Source organism: Leguminivora glycinivorella, chromosome 26 (assembly GCF_023078275.1).
Source record: "Leguminivora glycinivorella isolate SPB_JAAS2020 chromosome 26, LegGlyc_1.1, whole genome shotgun sequence".
In the NCBI taxonomy this organism is placed as follows: Eukaryota; Metazoa; Arthropoda; class Insecta; order Lepidoptera; family Tortricidae; genus Leguminivora; species Leguminivora glycinivorella.
Window position 1 is genome coordinate 3,687,173 of NC_062996.1, and position 27,826 is coordinate 3,714,998.

A 27,826-nucleotide genomic window follows, 5' to 3' on the forward strand; every position below is an offset into this window, starting at 1 on the left:
GGGCATTTTTAAACACATTTAACACTTTTAATGAAGTGAAATTAATCTTGTGATATAAGTAATATGGTTCTAGATACTATGTCACTTAAAAACCAGTGCATAGCAGAAACGAAACGCAATTATCACTGTGTAGTTGCGAATGGAATGTTTTCAACTTGTCACTTTCTGTCAAAGCGCCGAAGTCAATAGTTGTATTATCAATACGCTTATCTAGTTTCTTTTCTAGAACTTGCATTTTCAGACCTTATCTTAATATCTACAGGTAAATAACTTAATTCCCGAATACAAATTCATAAATAAGTTCTTATTGAATCTGAAAATTATGCTCTTAGATCTGGTTCCTGCTCTCGGTCGATAAAATAACCTAATACTAAAACTCTTTTTAGGACCATGGCTCAAGGTTTGACTAACGAAGAAGTCGACGCTCTCTGTGTGAAGCCCCATGAAGGAACTAAGGTACTATTTTATTATTATTTCCACAGGACTATCTCTATTAAAGATAAGAACAAGTGGCCACTTGATTAGTGGCATCTGCATAGTGATATCAGTAAATTTAGCTCTTACCTTCAAGCTCTTTACTCAGTTAACATATTTTCATCAAAAACTTGTAATAGCTCATTTATTGTATTCACTTAATAGCTTAGATAGGAATTAAATGCTGGAAGAAAACTGCTGCATCAAATAACATTCAGATTATTTGTTTTGGAAATAATGCGTAAAGTTTCCAAAGCACTGTGTTGTGTTATGTGTGTGAGGGTAGAGAATGCACACACATAAGGAGTTGCAAACAGTCATAGACTATGGTAAACTATGCTATGGTTACCATCAGGTGGTCTGTATGCTATTAAATTTATTCAAAATGGTACTATTAGCTGCAAAAGTGCATGGAGAAATTATGAATCAATTCATTGATAAATTCGCCATGCACTTTTGCAGCTGATAGTACATAAACTGTATTCTCGATGAGCTAACATCTGTGTCATGGATGCCAGTGGCTTGTCCACTCTCTATATGCTCTGAGGTACTATTAATTATTATTATTATTATTTGTTTCTCCGTTTTTAAACTCTCGGGTCTTTCGAGCCCGGTCATTTATAAGGCGTGCGTGGGGATATAGATCCAACACGTAGAGGCCGTTTGGAGATATTTGATGTCATGTAGAACGCCTGCTGGAACCCATTCACGGGTACATGAATAGATACCCGTGAACCGGTTTCAGCAGGCATTGGAAACTATTGTCAATAAAATGGAAAGAATAGATCAGGTCTATGGGTTGAAGTTTGGATGAGTTATGAAAATGGGCTATTGCAAAGGTCCGGACACCTACCATAACATTGCGTTAACAAGTTATCGAGGCAGGCGGTGACTCGCCACTCGGTAGATGGGCACCTGATTTGCCATCATAAAGACGGCCAGGCGCAACACCGGCGTGAGTGGCTCAGGGGTGTCGAGAGGTGGTGCTGCGCTTTCTCCGTAGTTACTCGCGGCGTTATGCCCTTTAACACTTCCACCCCTGGAGCGACAGCTCAGACGTTCCTCTCTGGACGGCCAATGAAGGCAAGCCAGAGCTGAGAGTCCTGCGGGTCCCCTTGGGGTTCCACTCCGGCCGGCGAAGACACGCCGGAGACGGAGACCCTGACCGACTCTCGGGAACACTCGGGTCCGTGGGGTCGTCACTCCCCAACAGCTCGCCACAAGCTGCCCTGCGGGCTTATTATTATTATTATTATTATTTATATAATTCAGGCAGGCAGTTGAAAAAACAACTGATATGGCCATATAATTCAGGCAGGCAGTTGAAAAAACAACTGATATGGCCTGTATCCTGGTATCTTTTTCTAGGTTTATCTCATATTATTATGTGTTAAAGCGTTTGGGATTCTTACACCTGACATGATGCTCAAGATCTACAAAACATATGTTAGGCCAATACTGGAATATGCCTTTCAAATTTGGAACCCTTACTTTGTGAAAGATATTGACCTACTGGAAAAGGTGCAGCGTAGCTTCACTAAAATACCAAGGCAGATCAAGAGATTTTTTAATTAATTTCATAAACATATATCGTTTGCCCCCAGGACTTCATGTTCCAACAAACCATGTACCGCATCAAGGACCCGCGCAAGTCGCTCCCGTTCTACACCGGCGTGCTCGGGATGACCCTGCTCAAGAAGCTGGACTTCCCTGCGATGAAGTTCTCTCTGTACTTCATGGGGTACGAGAACCCGGCTGACGTGCCGCAGGACGAGGCCAAGAGGCTCACTTGGGCTACCACGAGGAAGGCTACGCTGGAGTTGACACAGTGAGTATACAACAATACTGTTTAGGCACTTGTTTTGATGTTAAGTAATTTTATTCTAAACCAGCTTTTGCCCGCGGCATCGCTCGCGTTAGAAAGAGACAAAAAGTAGCCTATGTCACTCTCACTCTCCATCCCTTCAACTATCTTCACTTAAAAAATCACAACAATTCGTCGCTCCGTTTTGCCGCGAAGGTTGGACAAACAAACAGACACACACACTTTCCCATTTATAATATTAGTGTGGATTCATAAGCTTTGTGGAAAATGGATAATATTTATTTTATTATTTGTAAAGCAGGCAGGCATTTGTAGTAACTGATAGGCCTGTATCCAGTTGTCAGCAGAGGTTTCAGGTGTTATGTACAATTGGCACTGTGCTTGTCTAACTTATTCTTGAATTTGTTAACACTTTGGGTCTATATAACATTATCCGGGAGCTGGTTCCAAGCTTTTACCACTCTATTACTAAAGAAATGTCTATGAGGATTGTTGTATGACCTGCGAGACACCAGTTTATACTGATGACCGCTCAGACGGGTGTTGTTGTTACATTCTAGCATTTTATGTAAATCTTTGAGGTCATAATGATCACTGGATACAGGCTATATCAGTTCTTTAACTGCCTGCCTGCTTATTAAATAATAATAATAATAATAAGCCCGCGGGGGCAGCTTGTGGCGAGCTGACGGTGAGTGGCGACACCGCGGACCCCTATTCCAGAGGGCACTTCCATCTAGCCCTCGCCTCTGCGCTTGCCTTAACCGGCCGGCCAGAGTGGATTCGCAAGAGCGGGACCTATGCTCCAGGTTGGAAGTGTAAAATGTCATAACGCCGGCGGCCTGCTGAACGGATCACCGGGATCTGGCTACCGCAGTCTCACCTCTCGACAACCTTTCAGCCACTCTTCAAGTGTTGCTCTGTTGTCGCACCATGCGTGCGGCCGTTTTGCAGGGCCCACTCAATGAGTTGGCGAGTCACCGCCTGTCTTTTACAATCTTGAGACTAGTTGTCATGGCAGGTGTCCGATAGTCTCCCCCATAGACCATTATCCAGTCCATCCAACTTGCACAACAATAGCCTATGACCTTAGTTCCCATCGCAACACAAAAGTGCTGCACTGAAATAGTCTTTACACCTGGCGGGGACCATCTCCGGATGTATCATATTGTGCGCTCGGGGATGGTATCCGCCAGGTGTATCCCTTGCCTTTAGATTAAAGTGTCTAAAAGGGCCTCTGTGCTGTTGGCTTCGGCCCCACACATGCCTCCCAAAAGTCCGGGACCCCATGGTCCCGAGATATGGTAAGACATACAAATAATAATAATAATGTTGGGTTAGTATTTTGTATGTCTTGATAAGGTCTCCATGCTCTCTATTTCTCAGTATGTTGTGATGAATGCAAATATAAAGTCATCATTTTATAGTAGATTGATAGGATTTGAAATCTCTGAAGTGAAAATCATATGTGTTAAATGTTTCTCAAATATAGACATTTGAGAATGAGAGACCTTTCATTTTTATCTTGAAGATAAGCATTTTCAATGTTAAAGGTAACATGTTACATGATGCTTTATATCTCCTCCAGTTTTGAAGTTCGAATGGCTGCCTCTTTTGTAGAAACTAGGTACGTAGATCCTGGACCAATTTTTGGTATTTAGTTGCTAAGTATTATGCAACCATAATGCTCACATAATGCTCATTTAAGTTCAAAATATTTTAAGATTATTTTTTTAAATTTCTTTATATGTTAATCTGAAGGAGATATTTAATAAAATAATTTGATTTGTTCCATACATCGATAGATGCACCATCTATCTCGCTATATCGTAATCCTGCAAAAGGATTCATATAGGAGGTGCAAGTAGGGTTGTAAAAAAACGGTTTTTTTTCTGGCTTGAAAAAAAAACATGAAAAAAAACCGTGAAAAAAAAACAGTTTTTTTTCTGGAGTATGTTTTTTTTCTAAAGTACGAAATCTCAAAATTTGCAAAGTAGTTAATACTTTTATACGGTTTTTTAGACTTAATGTTAACTATTAAACGAATTTAATCAAATAACTTTAATTTCTGGTCTTATAAAAGTAACATTTACGAAATCTGTAGTTTGTAGTTATCACTATTTACTGTTGGCAACACCACCGCCTCTCCACGCTACACGCCGCATCGGGGATTCCCCAATAAACGTTTGTATACTGCATTAAAATGTACGTTATTGTTACGTGCGAATGAAAAGTCCCATCGCTGTGTCTCGCTCCAATGTATGGCGGCCGCTCACCGCTGTCGCGCTTAGACCAATGTCGTGGCTGAGCCGTAACGGTTTTTCGTGAGTTGTAACGTGTTTCAATAACAATAACGTACATTTTAATTCAGTATACAAACGTTTATTGGGGAATCCCCGATGCGGCGTGAGTTAATAGTTTTATACGGTTTTTTAGACTTAATGTTAACTATTAAACGAATTTAATCAAATAACTTTAATTTCTGGTCTTATAAAAGTAACATTTACGAAATCTGTAGTTTGTAGTTATCACTATTTACTGTTGGCAACACCACCGCCTCTCCACGCTACACGCCGTTGTTATTGAAACACGTTACAACTCACGAAAAACCGTTACGGCCCAGCCACGACATTGGTCTAAGCGCGGCAGCGGTGAGCGGCAGCCATACGTGCGAATGAAAAGTCCCATCGCTGTGTCTCGCTCCAATGTATGGCGGCCGCTCACCGCTGTCGCGTTTAGACCAATGTCGTGGCTGAGCCGTTATTGTCGTATTATTTGTTCATCTGAAAAAAAACCATATTTAGAAAAAAAACCAAGGTGCTCGGTTTTTTTTCTATTTACAACCCTAGGTGCAAGCACAAATTGCTCGCCCTTAGAGTTGGTCAAAGGCGCCTAGCCTTCAGGGATAACATATTGGGTAACATGACGGGTACCTCGCCGGTCGAGGTGATATAACGGTTTAACACGTCAGCCGCGTTAGCTTTCTAGGTTCGATTCCCGGCTTCGCCACCAGTGGGCAGTAGTGTTACTACTTAAAAAAAAACTAATAAAAAATATTTAATAAAATAATTTGATTTGTTCCATATATCGGTTCTTTATATGTTGTTCTGTTAATTGTCAATTAGATCGAAACATCGTGGAATGTTGCATAATTTGCAGGTGGTTGTGTAATGTGGGAGTCACGTTGCCTGCACGAATGGAATATGATACTTCTAGTTCAGCTTATTTTTCTTTTCAGTGAGATTCATTCAATCTCTAGAAAATCGATAATACTTTATTTACAAAAATAATGCTGGCTCTGGCTCTAAGCGCCGGTGGCCTAGCGGTAAGAGCGTGTGACTTTCAATCTGCAGGCCGCGGGTTCGATCCCCGGCTCATATCAATGAGTTTTTCGGAACTTATGTGCGAAATGTCATTTGATATTTGCTAGTCTCCTTCGGGTTGGAAGGTCAGATGGCAGACGCTTCTATAAAACTAGTGCCTGCTTGGGATTAGTTGTCAAAGCGGACGCCAGGCTCTCACGAGCCGTGGCGAATGACGGGATAACTCAAGGAGGATGATGAATATTGGCTCTGTGAGACCGCAATTTGCTTAGAAAACGCCATGTGAAAAACACATAGTTCGTAGAGTCATAAACCTAATACGCTGTAGTTTTTTTTATGGGATAGGAGGCAAACGAACAGACAGGTCGTCTGATGGTAAGCGATCACTGCCGCCTATGGACACCCGAAACACTAGAGGTGTTGGAGGTGCGTTGCCGGCCTTTAAGATGGGTGTACGTTATTTTCTTGAAGATTTGGAGGTCGTATCGGTCCGGAAATACCGCAGGGCACTTAAGACTTCATAGACGGTTTAAGTAAGGTTTCACTACGCTTCAGTTTTGTCAACCCCCGACACTCCATAGGTTACGGTGACCGCTTTCCATAAGGCAGCCCGTAAGCTTGTTTGCGACCGACGTAGTGTAAAAAAAAGATCCCAAAAGTCACTAGGCAAAGTTTTCTGGTCCTTTTTATTTAACCGTGTAGAAAGGTTTGTTTTTAGTACATCAAACTACGATTTAAATGAAATTTGTTTATTTCAGCAACTGGGGCACTGAGAGTGATGACTCCAGCTACCACAACGGCAACAGCGAGCCACGTGGCTACGGGCACATCGGCATACTAGTGCCCGATGTGGAGGCAGCTTGTGCCAAGTGAGTATCATCAGTTACCATGGCAACACAGTGACTAGGGCCGCGAGAGTGCGTCCGGTTACCATGGTAACAGCGAGCCACGTGGCTACGGGCACATCGGCATACTAGTGCCCGATGTAGAGGCAGCTTGTGCCAAGTGAGTATCATCAGTTACCATGGCAACACAGTGACTAGGGCGGCAAGAGTGAGTCCGGTTACCATGGTAACAGCGAGCTGCGTGGTTACGGGCACATCGGCATACTAGTGCCTGATGTAGAGGCAGCTTGTGCCAAGTGAGTAATTGAGTATCATCAGTTACCATGGCAACACAGTGACTAGGGCGGCGAGAGTGAGTCCGGTTACCATGGTAACAGCGAGCTGCGCGGTTACGGGCACATCGGCATACTAGTGCCTGATGTAGAGGCAGCTTGTGCCAAGTGAGTATCATCAGTTACCATGGCAACACAGTGACTAGGGCGGCTTGAGTGAGTCCGGTTACCATGGTAACAGCGAGCTGCGCGGTTACGGGCACATCGGCATACTAGTGCCTGATGTGGAGGCGGCCTGCGCCAAATGAGTACGAGTATCATCAGTTACCATGGCAACACAGTGACTAGGGCGGCTTGAGTGAGTCTGGTTACCATGGTAACAGCGAGCTGCGCGGTTACGGGCACATCGGCATACTAGTGCCCGATGTGGAGGCAGCTTGTGCCAAGTGAGTATCATCAGTTACCATGGCAACACAGTGACTAGGGCGGCTTGAGTGAGTCCGGTTACCATGGTAACAGCGAGCTGCTCGGTTACGGGCACATCGGCATACTAGTGCCCGATGTGGAGGCAGCTTGTGCCAAGTGAGTATCATCAGTTTCCATGGCAAGTGGCAACACGTGACTAGGGCGGCGAGAATGAGTCCAGATACCATGGTAACAGCGAGCTGCGCGGTTACGGGTACATCGGCATACTAATACCAGGGGCCCGTTTCTCGAAAGGTACAAGCCTTGTATTACAAGTGTGGTTCCATGACAACCCATACGATTTGACAGTTCGCGCACTTTTAATACAAGGCCTACCTTACCTTACCTTTCGAGAAACGGGCCCCTGTAGGCCTAGCACATGATGGCCGCGAGAGTATGTCGCCGCGAGATAGATCACACGTCTTCTTTTAACTGTATAAATGATAATATCTGGGCGACCGAGCTTCGCTCGGTTGTATTTTAATATGTCACGTCTTTAGATTAAAAAAAAAAACTCTTATAAATACAAAAACAAAAAAAAAACAAAAAACAAAAACTTAATTTCTGGCCGGGATTCGAAACCCTGACACCTACGATCTATCTGCGTACATTAGACCGACCTCGTACGACTGAGCTAAGCGGAATCGATGCGCGCGCGGCGAAATTAAGGACCATATTTTATGTTTACAAACGCGAAAGAAAAACTCATGAAAACTCGAAAATTCGCGTTTTCCGGGATCTAAGGCTACGCTAGATCGATTTTTCACCCCCGAAAACCCTCACATAACAAATTTCAGCGAAATCGTTAGAGCGGTTTCCGAGATCGTCGGTATATATAAATAAATAAATATACAAGAATTGCTCGTTTAATAGTATAAGATAAGGACAGATAGTCTATCTCGCGGCGACATACTCTCGCGGCCATCATGTGATAACCCTGCTGGTGTAGACGCAGCCTGTGCCATTTTACAATATACATCATTATATTCAGCAACTAGCGTTTACATTATACCTTCCTTCACCGCTTTTACGTTAAAAGTTTCTTTAAAAACGTCCTGAACGTAGCAACTTCAGTCATGTAACCTACGTTTTACCAAAGACATATGTAACTCCGTATAGACGGATAAAGTCTAAGAAAAAAACGTACCTCAAAGCCATAGAGAAAAAGGTACGGTGGCCTAGATGGCGTTACACCTTTGGGGAACGCTCGGCTAGATGGCGCTAATATTAATATTTGACATTTCAAGGTAACAATATGGGCCAAATTTTCAAAACTGAGGTTCAAAAGTTTTAAGCTTGTATCGAGAGATGGCAGTCTTTGCACTGTGATTACACGCTTTACTTTGACAGTAACTCTCTATAATACTCGATCCTCTTTGGTTTTACTCTCGTACTCTAAAGTTTTGAACGTTTAAAAGCTAATTGTTCTAACATGGAATTTATATTGCAGGTTCGAGGAGCAAGGCGTGAAGTTCATTAAGCGACCGCAAGATGGCACCATGAAGGGCCTCGCCTTCATCCAAGACCCAGACGGTTACTGGATCGAGATCTTCAAGGCCATGTAAACATACTAAACATTTTGTGAAACCAGGAGAGTGTCGCTTACGATATGCTTTTGCCGTGTAAATAAAATAATGCGAAAGCTCTGGAAATATTCTGCTTAGTGATGTGCAAGTTGCGGAAACAAAAAAATCTTAAATTTGTTAAAAAAATTACGAAACTTTCACGAAAAATAAAGGGAATTTAAATTTATGAAATGGAAAGTTTCCATCCATACAATTGTCCATACAAAGTATGGAAAGTTTCCGAAGCTTTCCTATGTGAAAATTTCAGAATTTTGGAAACTTTCCGTCGGCACATCAGTAATTCTGCCGATTCGTTAATAAAATCATAAAATCTAATTTAAAATACGTGACACTCGGCCATCGTGAACGCTACTCTACTTTATAGGTATGTATGTACTGGCGTTCGAATGTAAAAAAAAAAATAATAAACTTTTAAATGATTTATATGTAGTCAGGGTTTTCTACAGTAAAATGGAGCGTAAATTGAAATAAAAATAGCTACTTGTTCATCTCATGAAATATTAGCACACATAATGTTGCTGATTATTTTGAGAAGTAATAAAACTATTAAAATAATCGCATTTCGTAAGTGATATTCTTGTGGAAAGCCTTTAACATGTTCAGACCTCCATCATAATCAAGAGGGGACTGAATTGTCTTATTCAGAATAATACAGATGTATGTAATATCAAAATCAAATCAAAAAAATCATGTACCTATTTTTATAACTCTACCTACTCTGTTAAAATAAAACTCATCATTAACTATCGCGGTAACCGAAGACAATATTATCTACTCTGTTAACTTTATAAATACTCATTTCTGTTTGTCTTCTGCCAGATTTTCTAGCTATTTCTTTTTATTCAGATTTTTTTCAGATTTTCTAGCTATTCATAGTTTATTTTTTATAGTATCTAAATGACCTTATCGGTTATCATTAAGATTTAAATTGGGCCATAAAATGTTCTAAAAACTATTGTTGATAAGAGAAAGTGAGATTTTAAATTTTGTACACTCTGTTATGTAATGAAATAAAATGTATACGTTAAACGTGTTTCTATTTTTTATTTGAACCACGAACACAATGGCCTGCCTTACCTTCTCACCATATATTATAAGTTTCGTCGTTTTAACTATAAAACTCCCGTGAGACACAAACATATCGTCACTACTTATAAAAAATCTCGTATCTCACGCTGTTCCTCAAAGTTAAAACGCAGTAAGTCTATATGCATTCCATACATACTTACTACAATTTTCTTTTCATTGACAGACGAAGATACAAGTTTTTTTAAAAGTAGTGACGATATTTATAGTACATACGATACTAGTGCGTAAAAAAGGAAGTTCGAAACGAATGGCGATAAATTTAAACACAGGGAGTGTTTTAAATCGGCACGAGTCACGAATTTCCTTTTCGCACGTGTATCGTACGACGTTTTTCAGTACTGGTGGCCCTCCGAAGTTTCGACCTGGCATATAATCACCTCTCGCACTAGTGAGTAAAAAAACAAAATAAGTTTCGTAGTATTTTCGATAAAACATAAAGGGAAAAAAATAATGACCTTTTTCAATTCATTTATTTAAAGATCAACTGAGATCATTATTGTTAGTATGTATACAATATGTACACACAATTATATGTTGTGAATAATAATTATAGTTGGTACCTAATATACTCTATAAAATTACATTTTATGTAATAGTTACGGATTTATAAATGAATACAAATACAATCTAGAATAAAATATATGATTAGGTATACCTATATTTGATAAATATTTTTCATAGTTAATTAAAAAATAAAACAGGAATTTATATTTTGATGATATCTGTTTCCGCTCATTGTTGCATCTCAAATATGGTACTACATGGTAGTACTAATATTATACTGAATAAACAGGAACATCAATACAATTTGATATTGGTACAATCGACATTAAAATAGTACATTACGATACGAGTGCTCAAAAGTGGAAGTTCGAAACGAAAGTGTTTTTAATGGACACGAGTGTCGTGTTTTAATTTATCGCCACTCGTTTCGAACTTCCTGTTTTCCGCACTTGTATCGTAACGTACTATTATATTTTCTGCCTTAAAGTATTGGATATTTTTTTTTTATGAAATAGGCAGCAAACGAGCAGACGAGCCGCCTGATGGTAAGCAGTCATCGCCGCCCATGGACATAAGCAACATCAGGGGAGCCACTTATGCGTTGCCGACCTTTGAGAACCCTAAATACCTGCTTCTTGAAGAACCCCATGTCATAGCGCAAGGGAAACACGTCGGATATATAGGTAAAATGGCAGTATGGGATGATGAACAACCTATATATTACAATATTAGCATAATAAAGTTGCGCAACTTGTGAGCTATAGTAACTCTAAATGATCGCATAATTCTTACATGTCTTATAACAATTTAGATTATTTTTAGAAAATAATCTTATTTGTTTTATATGAAGTGGAACACTACTACTTAAATAAATACTAAGAAAAAGTGACAACAAAGCACCGGCCGCTGGCCGTAACGCTGGTTACATTCCACTTGCATTGCCATGGTCACTTTTTCTTAGTATATTGCATTTACTTAAGTTTATGTTACAAAACCTTAAAAATAACACAATTAAATTATGCGATTTCTTGTTCACACATTTCATTAAGTGTCTGACAATTGCAAATATCTGACTCAGATTGAGTCTCTTAGATCAAATTAAACTATTTTCTCATAGAAAATATTTTAATTTGTATTTTTTAAGCAGTTTCACTACTATTATACTATAAAAATTAAATAAATGTCATATACAAAGAAAAAATGACCAATGCCTCCAAGTGCATCCAGCTTGGAACACTTGGCGGCATTGGTCATTTTTTCTTTGTATATGACATTTATTTAATGTTTACAGATTGAGTCTATACACATATTGTTAGTATGCACATGTATAAGACATCATCATCCTCCTTGCGTTATCCCAGCATTTGCCGCGGCCCACGGGAGCCTGGGGTCTGCTGTGACAACTACTATACATCTGTGCCACACTATTTCCTGTGCGGACATGACTGTATGTGTATTTCATTATTTATTATAAGGGTTATTAAACTCTTTTAATTTAATATATTTGGAAGGTTTCTCGTGGTGAACTTTTCTAAGATGCCTTCTTACACCATCTTGCCGAGGAAATCTCTTATAGCATATTTCGCAAGCGAATGGTCTCTCCCCAGTGTGCACGCGATAATGTTTCTTTAATTCAGCTATAACTGGATATGATTTATCACACACATCGCAAGTGTGAGGCATGCTTTTAGAATGCATGCGACGGATATGCACTGCTAAAGCGGACTTATGTTTAAATTGCTGGCCGCATACTTCACATGAGTGTCGCTTAAAGTCCTCGTGCACTTTCATGTGATCTTGCAAACTCTTCTTCATCCTGAAGTTCTTATGACATATTTCGCATTCGAAAGGTCGTTCTTCATTGTGCGTCTCTCTGTGATTCCTTAAGATACCTTTCGTTGAAAACCGTTTGCTACAAATTTCGCACATGAATGGCCTCTCTTCTGCCCGCCCTTCTCTTTTGGCTTCTTCCTCCCTTTTTTGCTCAGCATGCTTTTCCATGTGTTTACTTAATGTCCCCTGTAATGCAAATCGCTTCCCACAGATGTCGCAACAGAACTGTTTGTCCATGACTTGGTTGTGTTTCTCCAATAAATGTTTCTTCAAGCTGTATCTATAGCGGAACTTAGTCTCACATGTTGCACAGGTATAAGGCTTTTCCCCAGTGTGTGTGCGCATATGCACATTTAAATTCTCCTTTATTATGAACCGTTTACTACACAGCAGACATGCGTGCTTATAATCCTCACTGTGAAATTTCAAATGTAGATTTAAAGCACCTTTGGACGTGTACCCTTTATTGCATTTTTCACATTTAAAAGGTTTCCCTCCCGAGTGATCAAACCTGTGATTATTCAAGGCAAATTGCGTATTAAACTTTCTTTCACAAATATCGCACGTGAATGGATAGTCACCGGTATGATTTTTTTTATGAGTCTTTAAGGCGCTTTCGTCTTCAAATTGTTTTCTGCATATATCACATGTAAATCCGTCAAGTTCATCAGAAAATTCTGATTTAGTTATCTCTCCCGGCTCTACGCGACTAGGATCATACTTCATATGTTTCCTCATATGAACGGTCAAGTGGCCTTTTTGTCTGAAAGTTTTGTTGCATAAATCACACGAATACGGTCTAGCACCTGTGTGTCCCCGCATATGCACAACGTACTGATTTTTTTGAATGAAACGCGTGCCACATACTTCGCAAGTAAATTTGAATTTACCTATGTGATAAGCGTAGTGCGTGTTCAAGTGGCTCCTCTGCGCGAATTTTTTGTCGCATACATTGCACGAGTAGGGTTTTTCTCCAGTGTGTGACCGGCGATGGATCATGAGTCTGGTTTTCGCGTTAGTGTTTTCGAATTTCTTGTGGCAGATGTCGCACTCGTGAACTTTACCGCGGCCAGAAGATCGAGTCGGCTTGGAGTTGTGGTCGGTGGCCGTCTGCTCCACGGGTGAAGACTCACGGTCGGAGAGGGGAGAAACAGGCTTTGCTGAAGGCCCTGGTGGGTCAGTGAATATGGCCACTGTAACAATAATGATTAAATCTCTATCATAACTTAAAATAATATTGTATGATTAAAAAAACGCTCAGTGTAGGGTTCCGTATCCGTACTTTTCTCAAAAACTACTGAACCTATCAAGTTCAAAACAATTTTCCTAGAAAGTATTTATAAAGTTCTACTTTTGTGATTTTTTTCATATTTTTTTAAACATAAGGTTCAAAAGTTAGAGGGGGGGGACGCACTTTTTTTTCCTTTAGGAGCGATTATTTCCGAAAATATTAATATTATCAAAAAACGATCTTAGTAAACCCTTATTCATTTTTTAATACCTATCCAACAATATATCACACGTTGGGGTTGGAATGGAATGAAAAAAAATATCAGCCCCCACTTAACATGTAGGGGGGGTACCCTAATAAAACATTTTGTTGGCGTGATTGATATACATATTGGTACCAAATTTCAGCTTTCTAGTGCTAAGGTTACTGAGATTATCCGCGGACGGACGGACGGACCGACAGACATGGCGAAACTATAAGGGTTCCTAGTTGACTACGGAACCCTAAAAACGAATGTTTTCCAGGCTCATTTTAGGCATTATCAACTAACCAACCGTTTTTGTATTACTATGTCAGTAACAGTCTACCGCAGTTAAGCTCAGTGATCACTACAAAAACATTGCTACAAACGTCACTACTTTTTAAAAAACTTGTATCTTCGTCTGTCAATGAAAAGAAAATTGTAGTAAGTATGTATGGAATGCATATAGACTTACTGCGTTTTAACTTTGAAGAACAGCGTGAGATACGAGATTTTTTAAAAGTAGTGACGAAATACACCATAAAGATCATGTCTGTAAGTGCTAAAAGTCACACATAGAGTGACCAGATTTTTTTAAATCAACCGTGTTGTCGGATATGTATTTCTAAAAAATAGATGGTCTTGAGTATCATTGTTCAGATTTTGATTGAAATAAAATAGACTAAAATTATTTTAGACATATCGTCACTACTTTAAAAAAATCTCGTATCTCATGCTTCTCCTCAAAGTTAAAACGCAGTAAGATGGACTTACTGCATTCCATACATAGTACAATTTTCTTTTCATTGACAGACGAAGATACAAGTTTTTTAAAGTAGTGACGATATATTGCTTACTAAACAGAGTACACACCTGACACGACCTCGCCATCTGCCATTTCGACCTCAGACTTCTCCAGCTTGATGTCGCCTGCACCAAAACAAACATCTGTTTATACATTACTAGCTTCTGCCTGCGGCTTCGCTTGCGTTAGAAAAAGTAGCCTATGCTATGTCACTCTCCATCCCTTCAACTATCTCGACATTGAAAAATCACGTCAATTCGTCGCTCCGTTTTGCCGTGAAAGACGGACAAAAAAACAGACACACACACACACTTTCCCATTTATAATATTATTATACATGGGTGAATCAACTTTTTCTTGCCTGTTATTGCCATGGTTACTATCCTCCGAGTCACGCTGGTTTTATGCAAAATGATGCTACTTAAACTATGCAAACATGCATTTTTCTGGTTTTAACAAGCCCTTTCCTTAATTTGCCACCTACAAACATGGACTACATGCATGCTTGCATAATTTCAGTAGCATAATTTTTCATAAAACCAGCGTGACTCAGGCTCAGGGGACCGTAACCATGGCAATAACAGGCAAGAAAAAGTTGATTCACCCACATATACATTATAATTTATATGTATAGCTTGGCGAGGAAGAGATGCCTTTGGACGGACCTAGTCTTCAACAGAATCACATGCAGTCACGATCCTCAGCATTGAGGGAACGACTGAAGAAGAAGAATATGTATAGCTTGTCCCTTAGTCTGATCAGAGTTGAGTGTAGAGAAATATCCGTTGGCGACTTTAAAGTTTCAGGACGTATACTCAAACCATTTTGGGCGGGGGGGTTTCAAGCACAACAATTTTGTTTTCGCAAAAATAGTGTCAATATAGATATGAGAGAGATCCGCACATCATTAAACAGATAACAAAATTATTTTACTATATTAAGCCTTTCGGAAGTAGTTGTTATATGGCAAGTATTGTTTAAAATACTCACATTTGATGGTCTCATCTCCACCAGCTTTCTCCAGCTTAATTTTGAACTTGTCACCTGAAACAAAGAAAAATAAATATAATAACCTCTGAAGCGCAGTTTCATTTGCTGGCAACTGAAGTCATATTGCTATCTCTTTCTTGCTAATGGAGACCCAGTGAGATTGAGAAGGATAGTACTATGCTGTAACCAGGTGCGGCTCACTCCGCGATTCTATCGCTGAGCTACAAGTACATGCCGGTGGCCGAGAGTTCGCGGCCCATTCACTGCTGACGACCTTTGCGTGGCGCAATAGAATTCAACGTCGGCTGCCCGCGTCCGGTCCCTTTGTTAATGTAGGTAAGAATTTAAAATGGCGGCATTCTGTGAACATCAAAGGAGTGAGCCTTCTGTGCTTGTACTATTATATATTCTGTGCCATAACATCAGTCGCCATTTGGTATTGTGGCAGAGGACAGGTCCCGAACTTCGTGAAAAAAGACAGTAAATTTAACAAGGTTAGTTTGTTTCACTCAAGACAAATAATCTTTTATATTACCAGTAATTGCATAATACAAGTAAATGATATATATTTAAATTTACCTTTGCAATATTTATTTCTTGAACTCAACTTTTCTTATTACTTTAAAAACATTTAATATAAATAAATGTCAACTAAACTACTAAACTATTTTTCATGCAAAAAAAAGTACCTCTTTCACCTGTTTCTTATATTTAATTCTTTAGAATGACATCTTAAAAGATTGTGTGTGCTCTCTAGAGAAACCTATAACCCTTTATAGAGTTAAAGGTGCACTCTTCTCAAAAAAGTCCACAATGTAAGATTATCTTCTTGTATCAGAATTTTTATAACTACAGGATGGCAATGAGGTTATTCACGATGTTTTTTAGGTCTTAGTGTTAAGGGGTAAAATTCATTAAGACTCATCACTAAAACTAGTGTGCATTTAAACCTGATTATAAATAAATAAATATTATAGGACATTCTTACACAGATTGATTATATTTTTAGCTTGTATGTGAAATATCTTACTGGTAGAGAGTACTCCTTTAAACCGAGCATGCAGCTCGGCCTGGCTGCGCTGTACTTGCTGCTTGAAGTCACTTGCTTCTCGCAGCCGCCCAACACACACTTCGCATATGCCACACTCTTCATTTCCAATGCCAAGCTGTGAGATTACATATCAAAGTTATATCTATGCCATTATGTCAGAGACAATTTAAGACAAATAGAGTAATTGATTAACTGGTGCCAAGTTGTGAACAATAATTTAAGTTTGATTCTGATATGATACACAAATTATTTAATTTACGTGCATTATTACGCAAATACACAAATTAAATATTTTTTTTATAATTTCCACTCACTGCACTAATTGTAATAGTGGACAAAATTATACTTTAGTAAGAATGCAGAGAACTCCCAATGACTTAAGTATGAACAGAACCGTTTGATCGAGAATTAGATGAGAAATTCCCGAAAAGTTTGTACATTTAGATTATGTCGCCTATTTTGATAAAAATTGGTAGGCTGATATAGGCTTCCCAAAATGTCCTAGGTAGTTTATATGAAACCTTCCTTTTCGCCATGTCTGTCTGTCCGTCCGCAGATAATCTCAGTGACCGTTAGCACTAAGCCGCGTATCGACTGCGCGCGGCTGCCGCGCGAGCCATGTTCGACCGCGCCAAACCTGCGTTTTGGTGCGCGAGCCAATTTAAAGCTCAACCTTTTCATATAGCGCGGCAGCGGCGCGCGGCAGGCGATCCGTGAACAAACATTCATTTAGGTCCGTCCCAATTGCGCACGCACAACACACTGACGCTCCTTTGCCGCGCCACCAAAAACCGACACGAACTGGTTCGCCGCGCGGCTCGTTCGAGCGCGCCAATGTTCAAGCTGCCGCGCGCGGCGGACCCGTCCCCATATTGCGCGGCCGCCGCGCGAGCCAATGTTCGATGGTTTGCCGCGCGCAGTCGATACGCGGCTTTTTTGGCATCTGTTTTTTATGGACTTCTAATAGATACAGAGAATTTTAGGGAACCCGTTGGGAATCGAGTTGTATCGACGCTCCGCCACTGATAAGTATATCAATCACGCCGACAAGGTGGTAAAATAAAAAGTTGAATAAAATGTTTTCTTGGGGTACCCCCCCCCCTACATGTAAAGTGGGGATAGTTTTTTTTCATTCCAACCACAACGTAGGATATATTGTTGGATAGGTATTTCAAAATGAATAAGGGTTTACTAAAATCATTTTTTGATAATATTAATATTTTTTGCAAATTATCGCTCCTAAAGGAAAAAAAAGTGTGTCCCCCCCCCCTCTAAATTTTGAACCATATGTTTAAAATATATGAAAAAAATCACAAAAGTAGAACTTTATAAAGACCTTCTAGGAAAATTATTTTGAACTTGATAGGTTCAGTAGTTTTTGAGAAAACTCGGAAAACTACGGAACCCTACACTGAGCGTGGCCCGACACGCTCTTGGCCGGTTTTTTTTTGTTACCAGATTTCTATACAAAATTGGAGACGTGACCCAAATGTACAAAGTTTTCGGGAATTGATATGCATAAAATGAAACTGTAAGAGTAAGATATTGCAAAGTAAGCAACTCTCAATGCAGCGGGCTGTAGAGTAAGGAACGTAATCTAAACTAAGTTGAAATAGTAATTCTCATTTGTTGGTGTATTTACATTAATATCGAAGCAGGTTTTCAGCATGTCGTAGTATATTTCTGTTTTGCCGAGATGTTTATACATTGTCTTGAGACCCTTTTCCGGAGGGCGTACCAGGCAGCAACTACACTCGTGCAATTCGTCCATTTTTCAGTTGAGATTCACTACACGAATTAGTTCTTATTCACAACGGAAATTTACATATTTCATACGAAAACAGGCATATCGATCGAAAACTTGGAATGGGAAGCGACTACAGCGTCGTCTGGCGTCTGAAACGTCACATTTATTTGACGTTTAACTTTTTTTACTTGCTGATAGTGCTGTACTGTCAGTTCTCTGTATTGTCTTTTCTATGATGGCCAAGATCGGAAACAGTAGGCCAACACCTTGCTTGTGCAGCACTATCAGCGATTAGATTTAAAAAAACTAAACGTCAACGTCATGAGCTGACGGATCAATGACCCGACCTATCAGTGACAGATTCTGATGAGACGCCATTGCAAGATGCAATAGCAAAGATGTTAGACGACGCTACGGTTAACGGTGTCGACGTGCGCCACCCGTCCATCTTTACTGAAAATAACAGCCTTAGTCGCCCATCTATTGTAGTTTATATTCAACCGATACTTTCTTAAGATAGTCAATGCTAATGTGAAAGACCCGTTTGTGTTTGTGACTCGCAAGCAAAAAATGGAGGAGTTGCATTCGTGTAGCTGCTGCCTGTTGCGGCCGCCTGAGAAAGGACTCAAGACGCTATATAAACATCTCGGCAAAACGGAGATATATTACGACATGCTGAAAGACTGCCTCGATATTGATGTAAATATAGCAACAATTGACAATTACTATTTAATTTTAGTTATGATTACGTTTATTTCTCTACAGCTATATTGCGAGATGCTTACTTTGCAATATTTTTCTAATTACGTGGAATGCCGTAAAACAACCCATTATACTATTACAACCATGATCCACAAGTTTGAATACATAATTATGTAGGAATAACAAATTAATAAATTAGAAATAAAATGTTCTAATAGGATTTCTCTTCATTAAGTTTATACAAATAGCTTAAATGGAAGTTATCTCTCAGGGATAAGTTTGCCTTTCTCCTGTTTCTTTTCACCTTCACCTTCTTGTTTTTTTTATATGTAATGTTTGTCTGTTTTGTGATGTAATGTTTGCTTACTTACAAATTGACACCTGAACAATAGTATTTATTTATTTATTTAAAATACTTACACAAAAAAAAACTTAATGAACAAGAGGCAAGCTTAATGACAGTGAAAAAGTGAAAGGTGCTTTGAATAGTTCATGTCTTTAACACCTTTAATAATAAATAAACTCTATATGTGAGTGTGTTTAGTAAAACGTCCCACTTTGTCGGTTACCATTAAGACGAGATTTGCTTGTATCTTTATATGAATAAACTGACAAAGCAGCTTTATAGCAATCGACAAAGTGGGACATTTTCCCGTGCACACTCACATATTTTTCTTTACACTAACACATCCTACAAATACACATGACGAAATAAGTCATTTTTATAATAAATTTTCAAGAATAGTGGTAAACCAATAAGTTATTTTTTGTACTGTTTGTAGGATGTGTTAGTGTAACAAAAAATAACTTATTGGTTTACCACTAATCTTGAAAATTTATTATAAAATTGACTCATTTCGTCATATTATATTATTTACAGCTTGTGATGGGTAATGACGAGTGTGGCATCTGCGAGGTGTGTGTGGGGCGGCTGCGGGACGCAAGCAACTTCAAGCTGCAAGTGCAGCGCTGCCAGACTGAGCTGCAGGCTCGGCTCAAGGGTGGTGTCCTCTCTACCAGTAAGATATATACTTACTAAACTCGGGCACACAATTTGTCTAAGGTTTAAGTTACAATTGTAGTATGTATTTTCCTATGTTAGACAAATCAGATTGACTTTTTAAAAATCTGTCAAAATTTTTAATATTGAATCACATGAGATACATTCATGTGCCCGTTTTTTCTATAAAATTGTTTTCAGAAAAATTTAGAGGTAGGGTAACCTGAAAGAATAATTATTTTGGATAATTTCTTACTAGAACGAGAAGAAATAATTTAAAAAATAAAGAAATAATTAAAAAGTAAATACTAAAAATAAAGCCATCAGATTTTATTTTTTAAAATCACATATGAATTGATTGACACCTTAAAAATCATTAAAAAACAGAAAAAATCTTTGTCAACATAGTTTTAGACTTGTCCATAAATAAATAGTTTTGTACTTTCCCATTAGTTAATACTAAATAAACACTTACTCCGATTTTTTTTTAAATACTCTGCAATAAAAATTATCATTAGTTATTTGCTTTCGGAACAAAATAATGTGGCAATATTACTAACATAATTATTTTAATTAGGTATAGAAATAAGTATTCTTTAAAAAGCATACTGAAATTGATAACTAGTTCTGCTTCTCAAAATAATCTTCGCTAATCTGTTTCAAATGCTAAATTGGGAATGGCCATGCTATTGAGACTGTTATCTTCATAACTGTTTTAATTACTAATAAATAATCTTTTGAAGTAATATTTAATTATAATTTTAATATTGATTCTTTTACTTTCAGGTGACAAATTTAAAATAAAGTTGGAGAAAGTGGGCAGAGATGAAACCCCCATACGTATGTATATTCATTAAAATGATTAATTTAAGAATTGTGGATTATTGTAACATTTCTAGGAATCATAACTGTGTTATATTTATTTAGTTTTATTATGGATCAGGAGCCTAGAGCCGCCAGACTAGGGTTGCAAAAAAACGGTTTTTTTCTGGCTTGAAAAAAAAAAACATGAAAAAAAACCGTGAAAAAAAACAGTTTTTTTTCTGGAGTATGTTTTTTTTCTAAAGTACGAAATCTCAAAATTTGCAAAGTAGTTAATACTTTTATACGGTTTTTTAGACTTAATGTTAACTATTAAACGAATTTAATCAAATAACTTTTATTTCTGGTCTTATAAAAGTAACATTTACGAAATCTGTAGTTGGTAGTTATCACTATTTACTGTTGGCAACACCACCGCCTCTCCACGCTACACGCAGCATCGGGGATTCCCCAATAAACGTTTGTATACTGAATGTTAATTGAATTAAAATGTACGTGATTGTTATTGAAACACGTTACAACTCACGAAAAACCGTTATTGTCGTATTATTTGTTCATCTGAAAAAAAAACCATGGTGCTCGGTTTTTTTTCACAATTCTGAAAAAAAAAACATTTGGTTTTTTTCTATTTACAACCCTACGCCAGACCTTCCTCATTTTCTCAAGGATGAAACTTTGGGATAATGTAGAGTTCGTATAGACGTTTAATGTCTGTATATTACCTACTTCGGCCCGTCGGTCATTATTTTGCTATAAGATTAAAAAAAAACACTAACTTTCCTTGAATTCTCGGCTGATTTTTACGTATGTGTTAGAAAAGACTAAAGATTTAATAATCATCATTTTCTGACCATTTCCGCCGGCCGTGACTGTTACCAGATGCTTGAAAGTCTCTCTATCTTACCCTAATTTCTCAAGCTACGGCCGGCGCAAATGGTTAGGAAATGATGATTATCAATTCCTAGCAGTATTTTTTATCACATATATAAACATCAGCCTTGAGAATTTAAGGAAACTTAGTGTTAAAAATCATTATAGAAAAATTGGCCGACGGGCCGAACTAGGTAATATACAGACATTAAACGTCGATACGAACTATACATTATCCCAAAGTTTCATCCTTAAGAAAATGAGGAAGGTCTGGCGACTCTGGGCTCTTGGTCCATTATATTTGTTTAATCAAGACTTTATTTAAATAACAGATACAAATCATATATTCAGGAAATAGGCCACAGAGGCACTTTTATATGTTATTATATAAAAGATTTAAAATTGAATTGAAACTACAATTGTTAAAATATTCATTCTAGTTATGTTTAAACATGATTTATATTTAATAAGTCAAAGAGAAAGAGGATCAGTATTTCATAGTAATCCCATATTAATATTATAGCCAAGAGATTTACCTGATCGAGTATTAAAGTGATTTACTGTCAAAGTAAAATGTGTAATCACAGTGCATAGACTGCCATCGCTCGACACAAAGTTAAAACTTTTGAACCTCCGTTTTTACAATTTGGCCCATATTCTTAGCTTGATATGTCTTAAAATGTCAAATATTATTATTAGCGCCATCTAGCCGAGCATCCCCCAAAGGTGTATCGCCATCTAGGTCACCGTACCTTTTTCCGTATAGTTTTGAGGTGCGTTTTTTTCTTAGACTTTATCTGTCTATACGGAGTTACATATGTTTTTGATTCTAACTAAAGTATAAAGCTACTACAGTCGGTTCATCTTTACTTGTCCTATCATGTAAACAAACGAAACGTCAAATATGATCGATGATTAATATCGATCGTTCCTAACGATAAGTTGTCATCCCAACATTACGACTCATAGACAATCTAGACTTCTTAATGTCATCCGTTCGTAATTACGACTATTGATGAAAATCGTTTTAGAAATGATATTTTTCAGTGGTTTTTTTGATTGATTTCAATACTTTGTGAGTTTATTTAAGTGTATAATAACATATTTAGTGATGGTTAATGTGCAATTCCAGAGAAAAGTGAGATAATGTTTTCCAGCAGTGTTTGTTTACATGATTGGACAAGTAAGGTTGAACTGAGTGTACATACATTCAATCTTGTCGTCATGTCGTTTCTCGATTTTTCTAGAACATTCTAGGTTTGTTAATATAAGTTTGTTTTTGGTGCAGGCGATATTAAGCTGGAGAAAGACGCGGATAAGTCGGACAAGTCAGACACGGAGATGGGTGATAGCGAGATCGTATCAGGTATGTATTCAGTCAAAGCATGTAAGCAGTTCTGTATACCGGGTGCCCGGTAATTAATGGACAACCTTTTAACCACCAAGAGAGCACCTTATACTGGTCCAGAAAATCGACTTTAAGGTTTGGTAAAAGTCTCCTGGTTCAAAAGTAAAAGTGTGAAAATCTCGAAAACCAGGCGACTTTTACTAAACCTTAATGCCGATTTTCTGGACCAATATAAGGTGCCCTCTTGGTGGATAAAAGGTTGTCCATTAATTACCGGGCACCCTGTATGTCGGGGCTCATACTAGAGCCTCATTAAGGAAATATCATCATCGTCCTCCTTGCGTTATCCTGGCATTTGCCACGGCTCATGGGGGCCTGGGGTCCACTTTGACAATTAATCCCAAGATTTGGCGTAGGAACTAGTTTTTACGAAAGCGACTGCCATCTGACCTTCCAACCCGAAGGGTAAACTAGACCATATTGGAATTAGTCTGGTTTCATTACGATGTTTTCCTTCACCGAAAAGTCACTGGCAAATATCAAATGACATTAAGCACATACATTCCGAAAAACTCATTGGTGCGAGCCGGGATTCGAACCCGCGACCTCTGGATTGAAAGTCGGACGCTCTTACCGCAAGGCCACCAGCGCTTTTAAGGAAACATACCTGAAAATAATATTTAAAGGAATGCAGTGTAGTTGACTGCGATATGTTCCAATTCAAATTTGACTGACGGTTCCTCTCAGGATCCCAACTGCCCACGGCTGTCATTAATGTCATCTTAACCAGCCAGGAACCAATCCTTTTAACAGCTGTTCGGGTCATATAAATAACAGGCGCTATATCGCAGCCAAACACACTCAAGCATAGACTATTTCCATACTTGACATTCCACCAGACCAAAAGTATCTGATACACTAAATATAGATAAATCTGTACAGTTCGTAGTCAGAAATGTCAGACATTGATTATTTTTGCTATGTATAGACACACATCTCTTTTTTGAGCACACAGAATGGTAGTTACTTCTGATGCGTACAAAAATACTTATTCTCAATAGGATATGCATACAGCGTGACATAATTTTTCCGTCAACGGGACATCGCACATACGATTCCTGATAATAATGTTTTCTTTTACAATACAGTTTCATGTGAAGTCGAATTGTGTCGTGATAGTAAATACTTTCTAAGTTCGAACATTAATTTTTACTGTTTCAGAGACCATATTCGCTGAATCGCCGTCAAGCGTACCTCCCGGGCCTTCGGCGCCCGCCCAGGAAAAACCGCCCGCTAAACGCGGCCGCGGCAGAGTGGTCGAGTGCGACATATGCCACAAGACATTCGACACCAAAAACGCAAACACCAGGCTCATGATCCATCGCCGCTCACACACCGGAGAAAAACCTTACGCGTGCAAAATCTGCGACAAAAGATTCGCACAGAGGAGCCACTTGAACACACACAACGCGTTCCACATGGGCAAGTTCAGGTTCTCCTGCGAACAGTGCGACGCGCGATTCGTTCAGAAAAATCAATACGATGTACACATGCGTGGACACACAGGCTCAAGGCCGTTCTCGTGTGAAAACTGCAAAAAGACATTCATACAAAGAGGCCACTTAACCCGCCACAAAAGAAAATGTGATCCCATTCACGTAGAGCCAGGGGAGATCACATGCAAACTAGAGTATTCAGACGATATTGTGGATTTAACTTGCGATATATGCAAAAAACAATTTGCAGACGAAAGCGCCTTCAAAGCTCATAAAAAAATTCATTCCGGTGAGTACCCATTCTCTTGCGAAATTTGTGAAAGGAAATTTAATACGCAATTTGCGTTGAACAATCATAAATTTGAGCACTCGGGAGGGAAACCTTTTAAGTGTGAGAAATGCAATAAAGCTTATACAACAAAAAGTGCTTTAAATATGCACATGAGAGTTCACACTGAGGATTACAAATATGAGTGTGACGTGTGTAAGAAACGATTTATACTGAAGGAGAATTTGAACGTACATATACGTGTACATACAGGGGAAAAGCCTTATACCTGTGCAACATGTGAGACTAAGTTCCGCTATAGATACAGCTTGAAGAAACATTTATTAGAAAAACACAACCAAGTTATGGACAAACAGTTCCATTGCGATAAATGTGACAAGCGATTTGCTCTACAAGGGACTCTAGCTAAACACTTAGAGAGACATGTCGACAAAGAAATAGAAGATAGAGCGTTAAGAGAAGGGAGGAAGGAATACATGTGTGAAATATGTAGTAAACAATTTTCATCGAAAGGTATCTTGAAAAGTCACAGGGAGACACACAATGAAGAGAAAGCTTTCGAGTGTGAAGTGTGTCATAAGAAGTTTAGAAGGAAGAAGGTTTTGCAAGACCACATGAAAGTGCACGAGGATTTTAAAAGATACTCTTGTGACGTGTGCGGAGTACAGTTTAAGCATAAATCTGCATTAGCAGTGCATATTCGACGAATGCATTCAACGATCAGGCCTCATGTTTGTGACATTTGTAAGAAGGGTTTCAAAGTTCTTGCTGGATTGAAGGAGCACTATCGGGTTCACACTGGGGAGAGACCATTCGCTTGCGAAATATGCTACAAGAAATTTCAGCGTCACAGTGCAGTTAGGAAACATCTAATAAGTGTGCACCACGAGAAACCTAACAGATTTATAAAATTAAAAACGTCGAACATTTATAACTAAATTAAAAATAATTATCGTGTAGAAACTAGGCAAATGCGTAAGAAATTATTGAGAATATTTTGTAAACTTGGTCGGTAAGACCAGTTTGCAAAATTGCTCAGTCAATTTAGAACAGAAAAGTATATATTTAAGTATATATTACTAAAAACCAATAAATACTCTCGGCTGCAGATATAACTAACCCCCTGTAAACATGTCAAACCTTCAAGAAAAGAGCGGACATCATAAAAGGCTCAAAAGGCCGGCAACGCACTTCCAACACGTCTGGTGTTTCGGGTGTCCATGGGTGGCAGTGTTCGCTTACCATCAGGCAACCTGTCTGCTTGTTTGCCTCTTCTAAAAAAAGTTTATATGCAGGGAGTACGGGTCTGGTATCTCTGTAGCTTACTGTACTATTCAGCTTCAATTTCGCATGAATCAGGTAAAAAAAGGTTGTAATATTGGTATTATTAGCTTTATGATACGACTCTATTTTGTATAATTATGTAGTTATCAGACAATCCAACTATAACTATATAAATATATAGTTTTTGCGTATTTGTGCAAGTTCTTAATATGATCTTGTAGTACCTAAATATATTTTTATTCGGTAACCTTGAATGCTTCGTTCGAGATATTTCGAGTCAAAAATCATCGCATTGAGTGCAATTCTCTATTCCTAATGTTTTTATTTATATGTTGTTGAGTGTTGTAGTTTATATGTTAGTTATTACATATACTTACCCCCTTATTCATAAACGTACTCTAAAGTTATCAAGCGGATAAAGTTCGTTTGTCCCTTTCTATCACACTGATATGTCGGAAAGGGACAAACGAACATTATCGGCTTGATAACTTTAGTGTACGTTTATGAATAAGGGGGTTAGTATTGTTTTCACCACACCAACTGATACCCTCCCTTGCATGTGCGAAAACTGATTTAAAAAGATATACATTATTATTATACACAAACCGCAAATGGTTTTCTTGTGTTGGTACGTGCAATTGACATTTAAATTGTGATTTTAGATGATATTTATTTAATAAAGATAATTTTTTTTACAGTTAGTATTATCCTCGCATTGGTGTGTTGAAAATATTTGCGTTTCACTCGGTGGCTATATTGCCTCCTTGTAACCGCGTACGTTTGTTCGTGTTGTCGTGCAATTAAAGGTTAGACAAGTCAGATTCGCGCGCCATCGTAAATGGCACTAATTATTGTAAGTGTTTAAATCGTGTAAAAAATATATTTAAAAATAAATATATGTGGAGTTCCCTTTACTGTCTTGCTTCAATGTGTAATTGAAATTGCAAAATATTTTTGTTGTAATATTTTTAATGTTTAATTTATAAATTTTAATTTTGTAATAATAAAAACTTTACCGAAGAGAAATCAGGAGAATCATAAGATTAATCAAGGATTAATAAACATGTTTTATTGACTGTAAAACTTTTCATTGCCCTTATCCTTCTTAGTGTAAGCACACCTCGGACACTGCCGATCAAATACATGAAAGAGGCACGTTCCTAGCACACATTCTAAGCTCGTGTAGGTGAACGCGTACCATGCTTGAATGAGTGAGATGACAGGTCGACTGTTCACGTTTTTGACAGGCGGTAACTGTGATGAAACCGAGAGGGGGTGGGCGGCGGAGCGGGAATGGCCATACTTTTTTTTTGTTAATACTACTTCGGTGGCAAACAAGCATACGGCCCGCCTGATGTAAAGCGGTCACCGTAACCTATGGACGCCTGCAACTCAAACAGTGTCACATGCGCGTTGCCACCCCATTAGAAACTTGTACATTCCCTTTTGCTGCGTTAAGTACACAGCAAAAAGGAGTGTACAAGTTCTAAGGAGGGTTCGGGCTGCCGACGACTCAAAGGACAATAGACGGAACAAGTTAGTTCCGTAAGTCCTCCCGTCATCAGCACACCGCACCCTCGTTGAGCTCTGGCAGCCTTACTCACCGGCAGGAACACAACACTAATACTGCCGGATAGTACTTTTTATTATACTGTAGTGTAAGGTCCTCAGCGTTCGGCAGGGCGGGCAAGCGTGCATACAATCTATGCAGCATTGCCACAGGACACGTGTATG

At 38.7% G+C, this 27,826-nt stretch overlaps 3 protein-coding genes across 3 annotated transcripts; 2 read left to right on the forward strand and 1 right to left on the reverse strand.

The window, feature by feature from the left end:
* The first annotated feature begins 164 nt into the window (after positions 1–164).
* On the forward strand, positions 165–8,949 carry LOC125239792 (lactoylglutathione lyase). The gene is made up of 5 exons (XM_048147479.1): positions 165–262; positions 387–456; positions 2,079–2,302; positions 6,381–6,491; positions 8,655–8,949. Exons 2-5 carry the CDS (start codon positions 391–393, stop codon positions 8,767–8,769), a joined length of 516 nt encoding a protein of 171 aa, XP_048003436.1. The 5' UTR covers positions 165–262; positions 387–390; the 3' UTR covers positions 8,770–8,949.
* Positions 8,950–11,646: 2,697 nt separating this feature from the next.
* Positions 11,647–18,387, reverse strand: LOC125239912 (gastrula zinc finger protein XlCGF57.1-like). The gene is made up of 5 exons (XM_048147682.1): positions 18,177–18,387; positions 16,514–16,649; positions 15,484–15,537; positions 14,562–14,618; positions 11,647–13,409 (listed from the first exon to the last, which is right to left on the reverse strand). The coding sequence occupies exons 1-5, from the start codon at positions 18,303–18,305 to the stop codon at positions 11,845–11,847; spliced, it is 1,941 nt and encodes a 646-aa protein (XP_048003639.1). The 5' UTR covers positions 18,306–18,387; the 3' UTR covers positions 11,647–11,844.
* A 293-nt stretch (positions 18,388–18,680) lies between these two features.
* LOC125239816 (zinc finger protein 883-like) lies at positions 18,681–26,972 on the forward strand. Its single transcript, XM_048147520.1, has 5 exons — positions 18,681–18,980; positions 19,864–20,002; positions 20,770–20,823; positions 22,964–23,041; positions 24,245–26,972. The coding sequence occupies exons 1-5, from the start codon at positions 18,852–18,854 to the stop codon at positions 25,744–25,746; spliced, it is 1,902 nt and encodes a 633-aa protein (XP_048003477.1). The 5' UTR covers positions 18,681–18,851; the 3' UTR covers positions 25,747–26,972.
* Positions 26,973–27,826: the final 854 nt, after the last annotated feature.

Bases quoted from the DNA above. Each gene is read 5' to 3' on its own strand.
- LOC125239816 (XM_048147520.1), top strand. From the start codon at position 18,852: ATGGAGGAGTTGCATTCGTGTAGCTGCTGCCTGTTGCGGCCGCCTGAG. The intron at 18,981-19,863 runs GTAAATATAGCA...TATTATTTACAG, and splicing joins AAGACTGCCTCGATATTGAT to CTTGTGATGGGTAATGACGA. The intron at 20,003-20,769 runs GTAAGATATATA...TTTTACTTTCAG, and splicing joins GGGTGGTGTCCTCTCTACCA to GTGACAAATTTAAAATAAAG.
- LOC125239792 (XM_048147479.1), top strand. From the start codon at position 391: ATGGCTCAAGGTTTGACTAACGAAGAAGTCGACGCTCTCTGTGTGAAG. The intron at 457-2,078 runs GTACTATTTTAT...GTTTGCCCCCAG, and splicing joins AGCCCCATGAAGGAACTAAG to GACTTCATGTTCCAACAAAC. The intron at 2,303-6,380 runs GTGAGTATACAA...TGTTTATTTCAG, and splicing joins GCTACGCTGGAGTTGACACA to CAACTGGGGCACTGAGAGTG.
- LOC125239912 (XM_048147682.1), bottom strand. From the start codon at position 18,305: ATGGACGAATTGCACGAGTGTAGTTGCTGCCTGGTACGCCCTCCGGAA. The intron at 15,538-16,513 runs GTAAGATATTTC...TCTTTGTTTCAG, and splicing joins TAAAGGAGTACTCTCTACCA to GTGACAAGTTCAAAATTAAG. The intron at 13,410-14,561 runs GTGTGTACTCTG...TTATTGTTACAG, and splicing joins AGATGGCGAGGTCGTGTCAG to TGGCCATATTCACTGACCCA.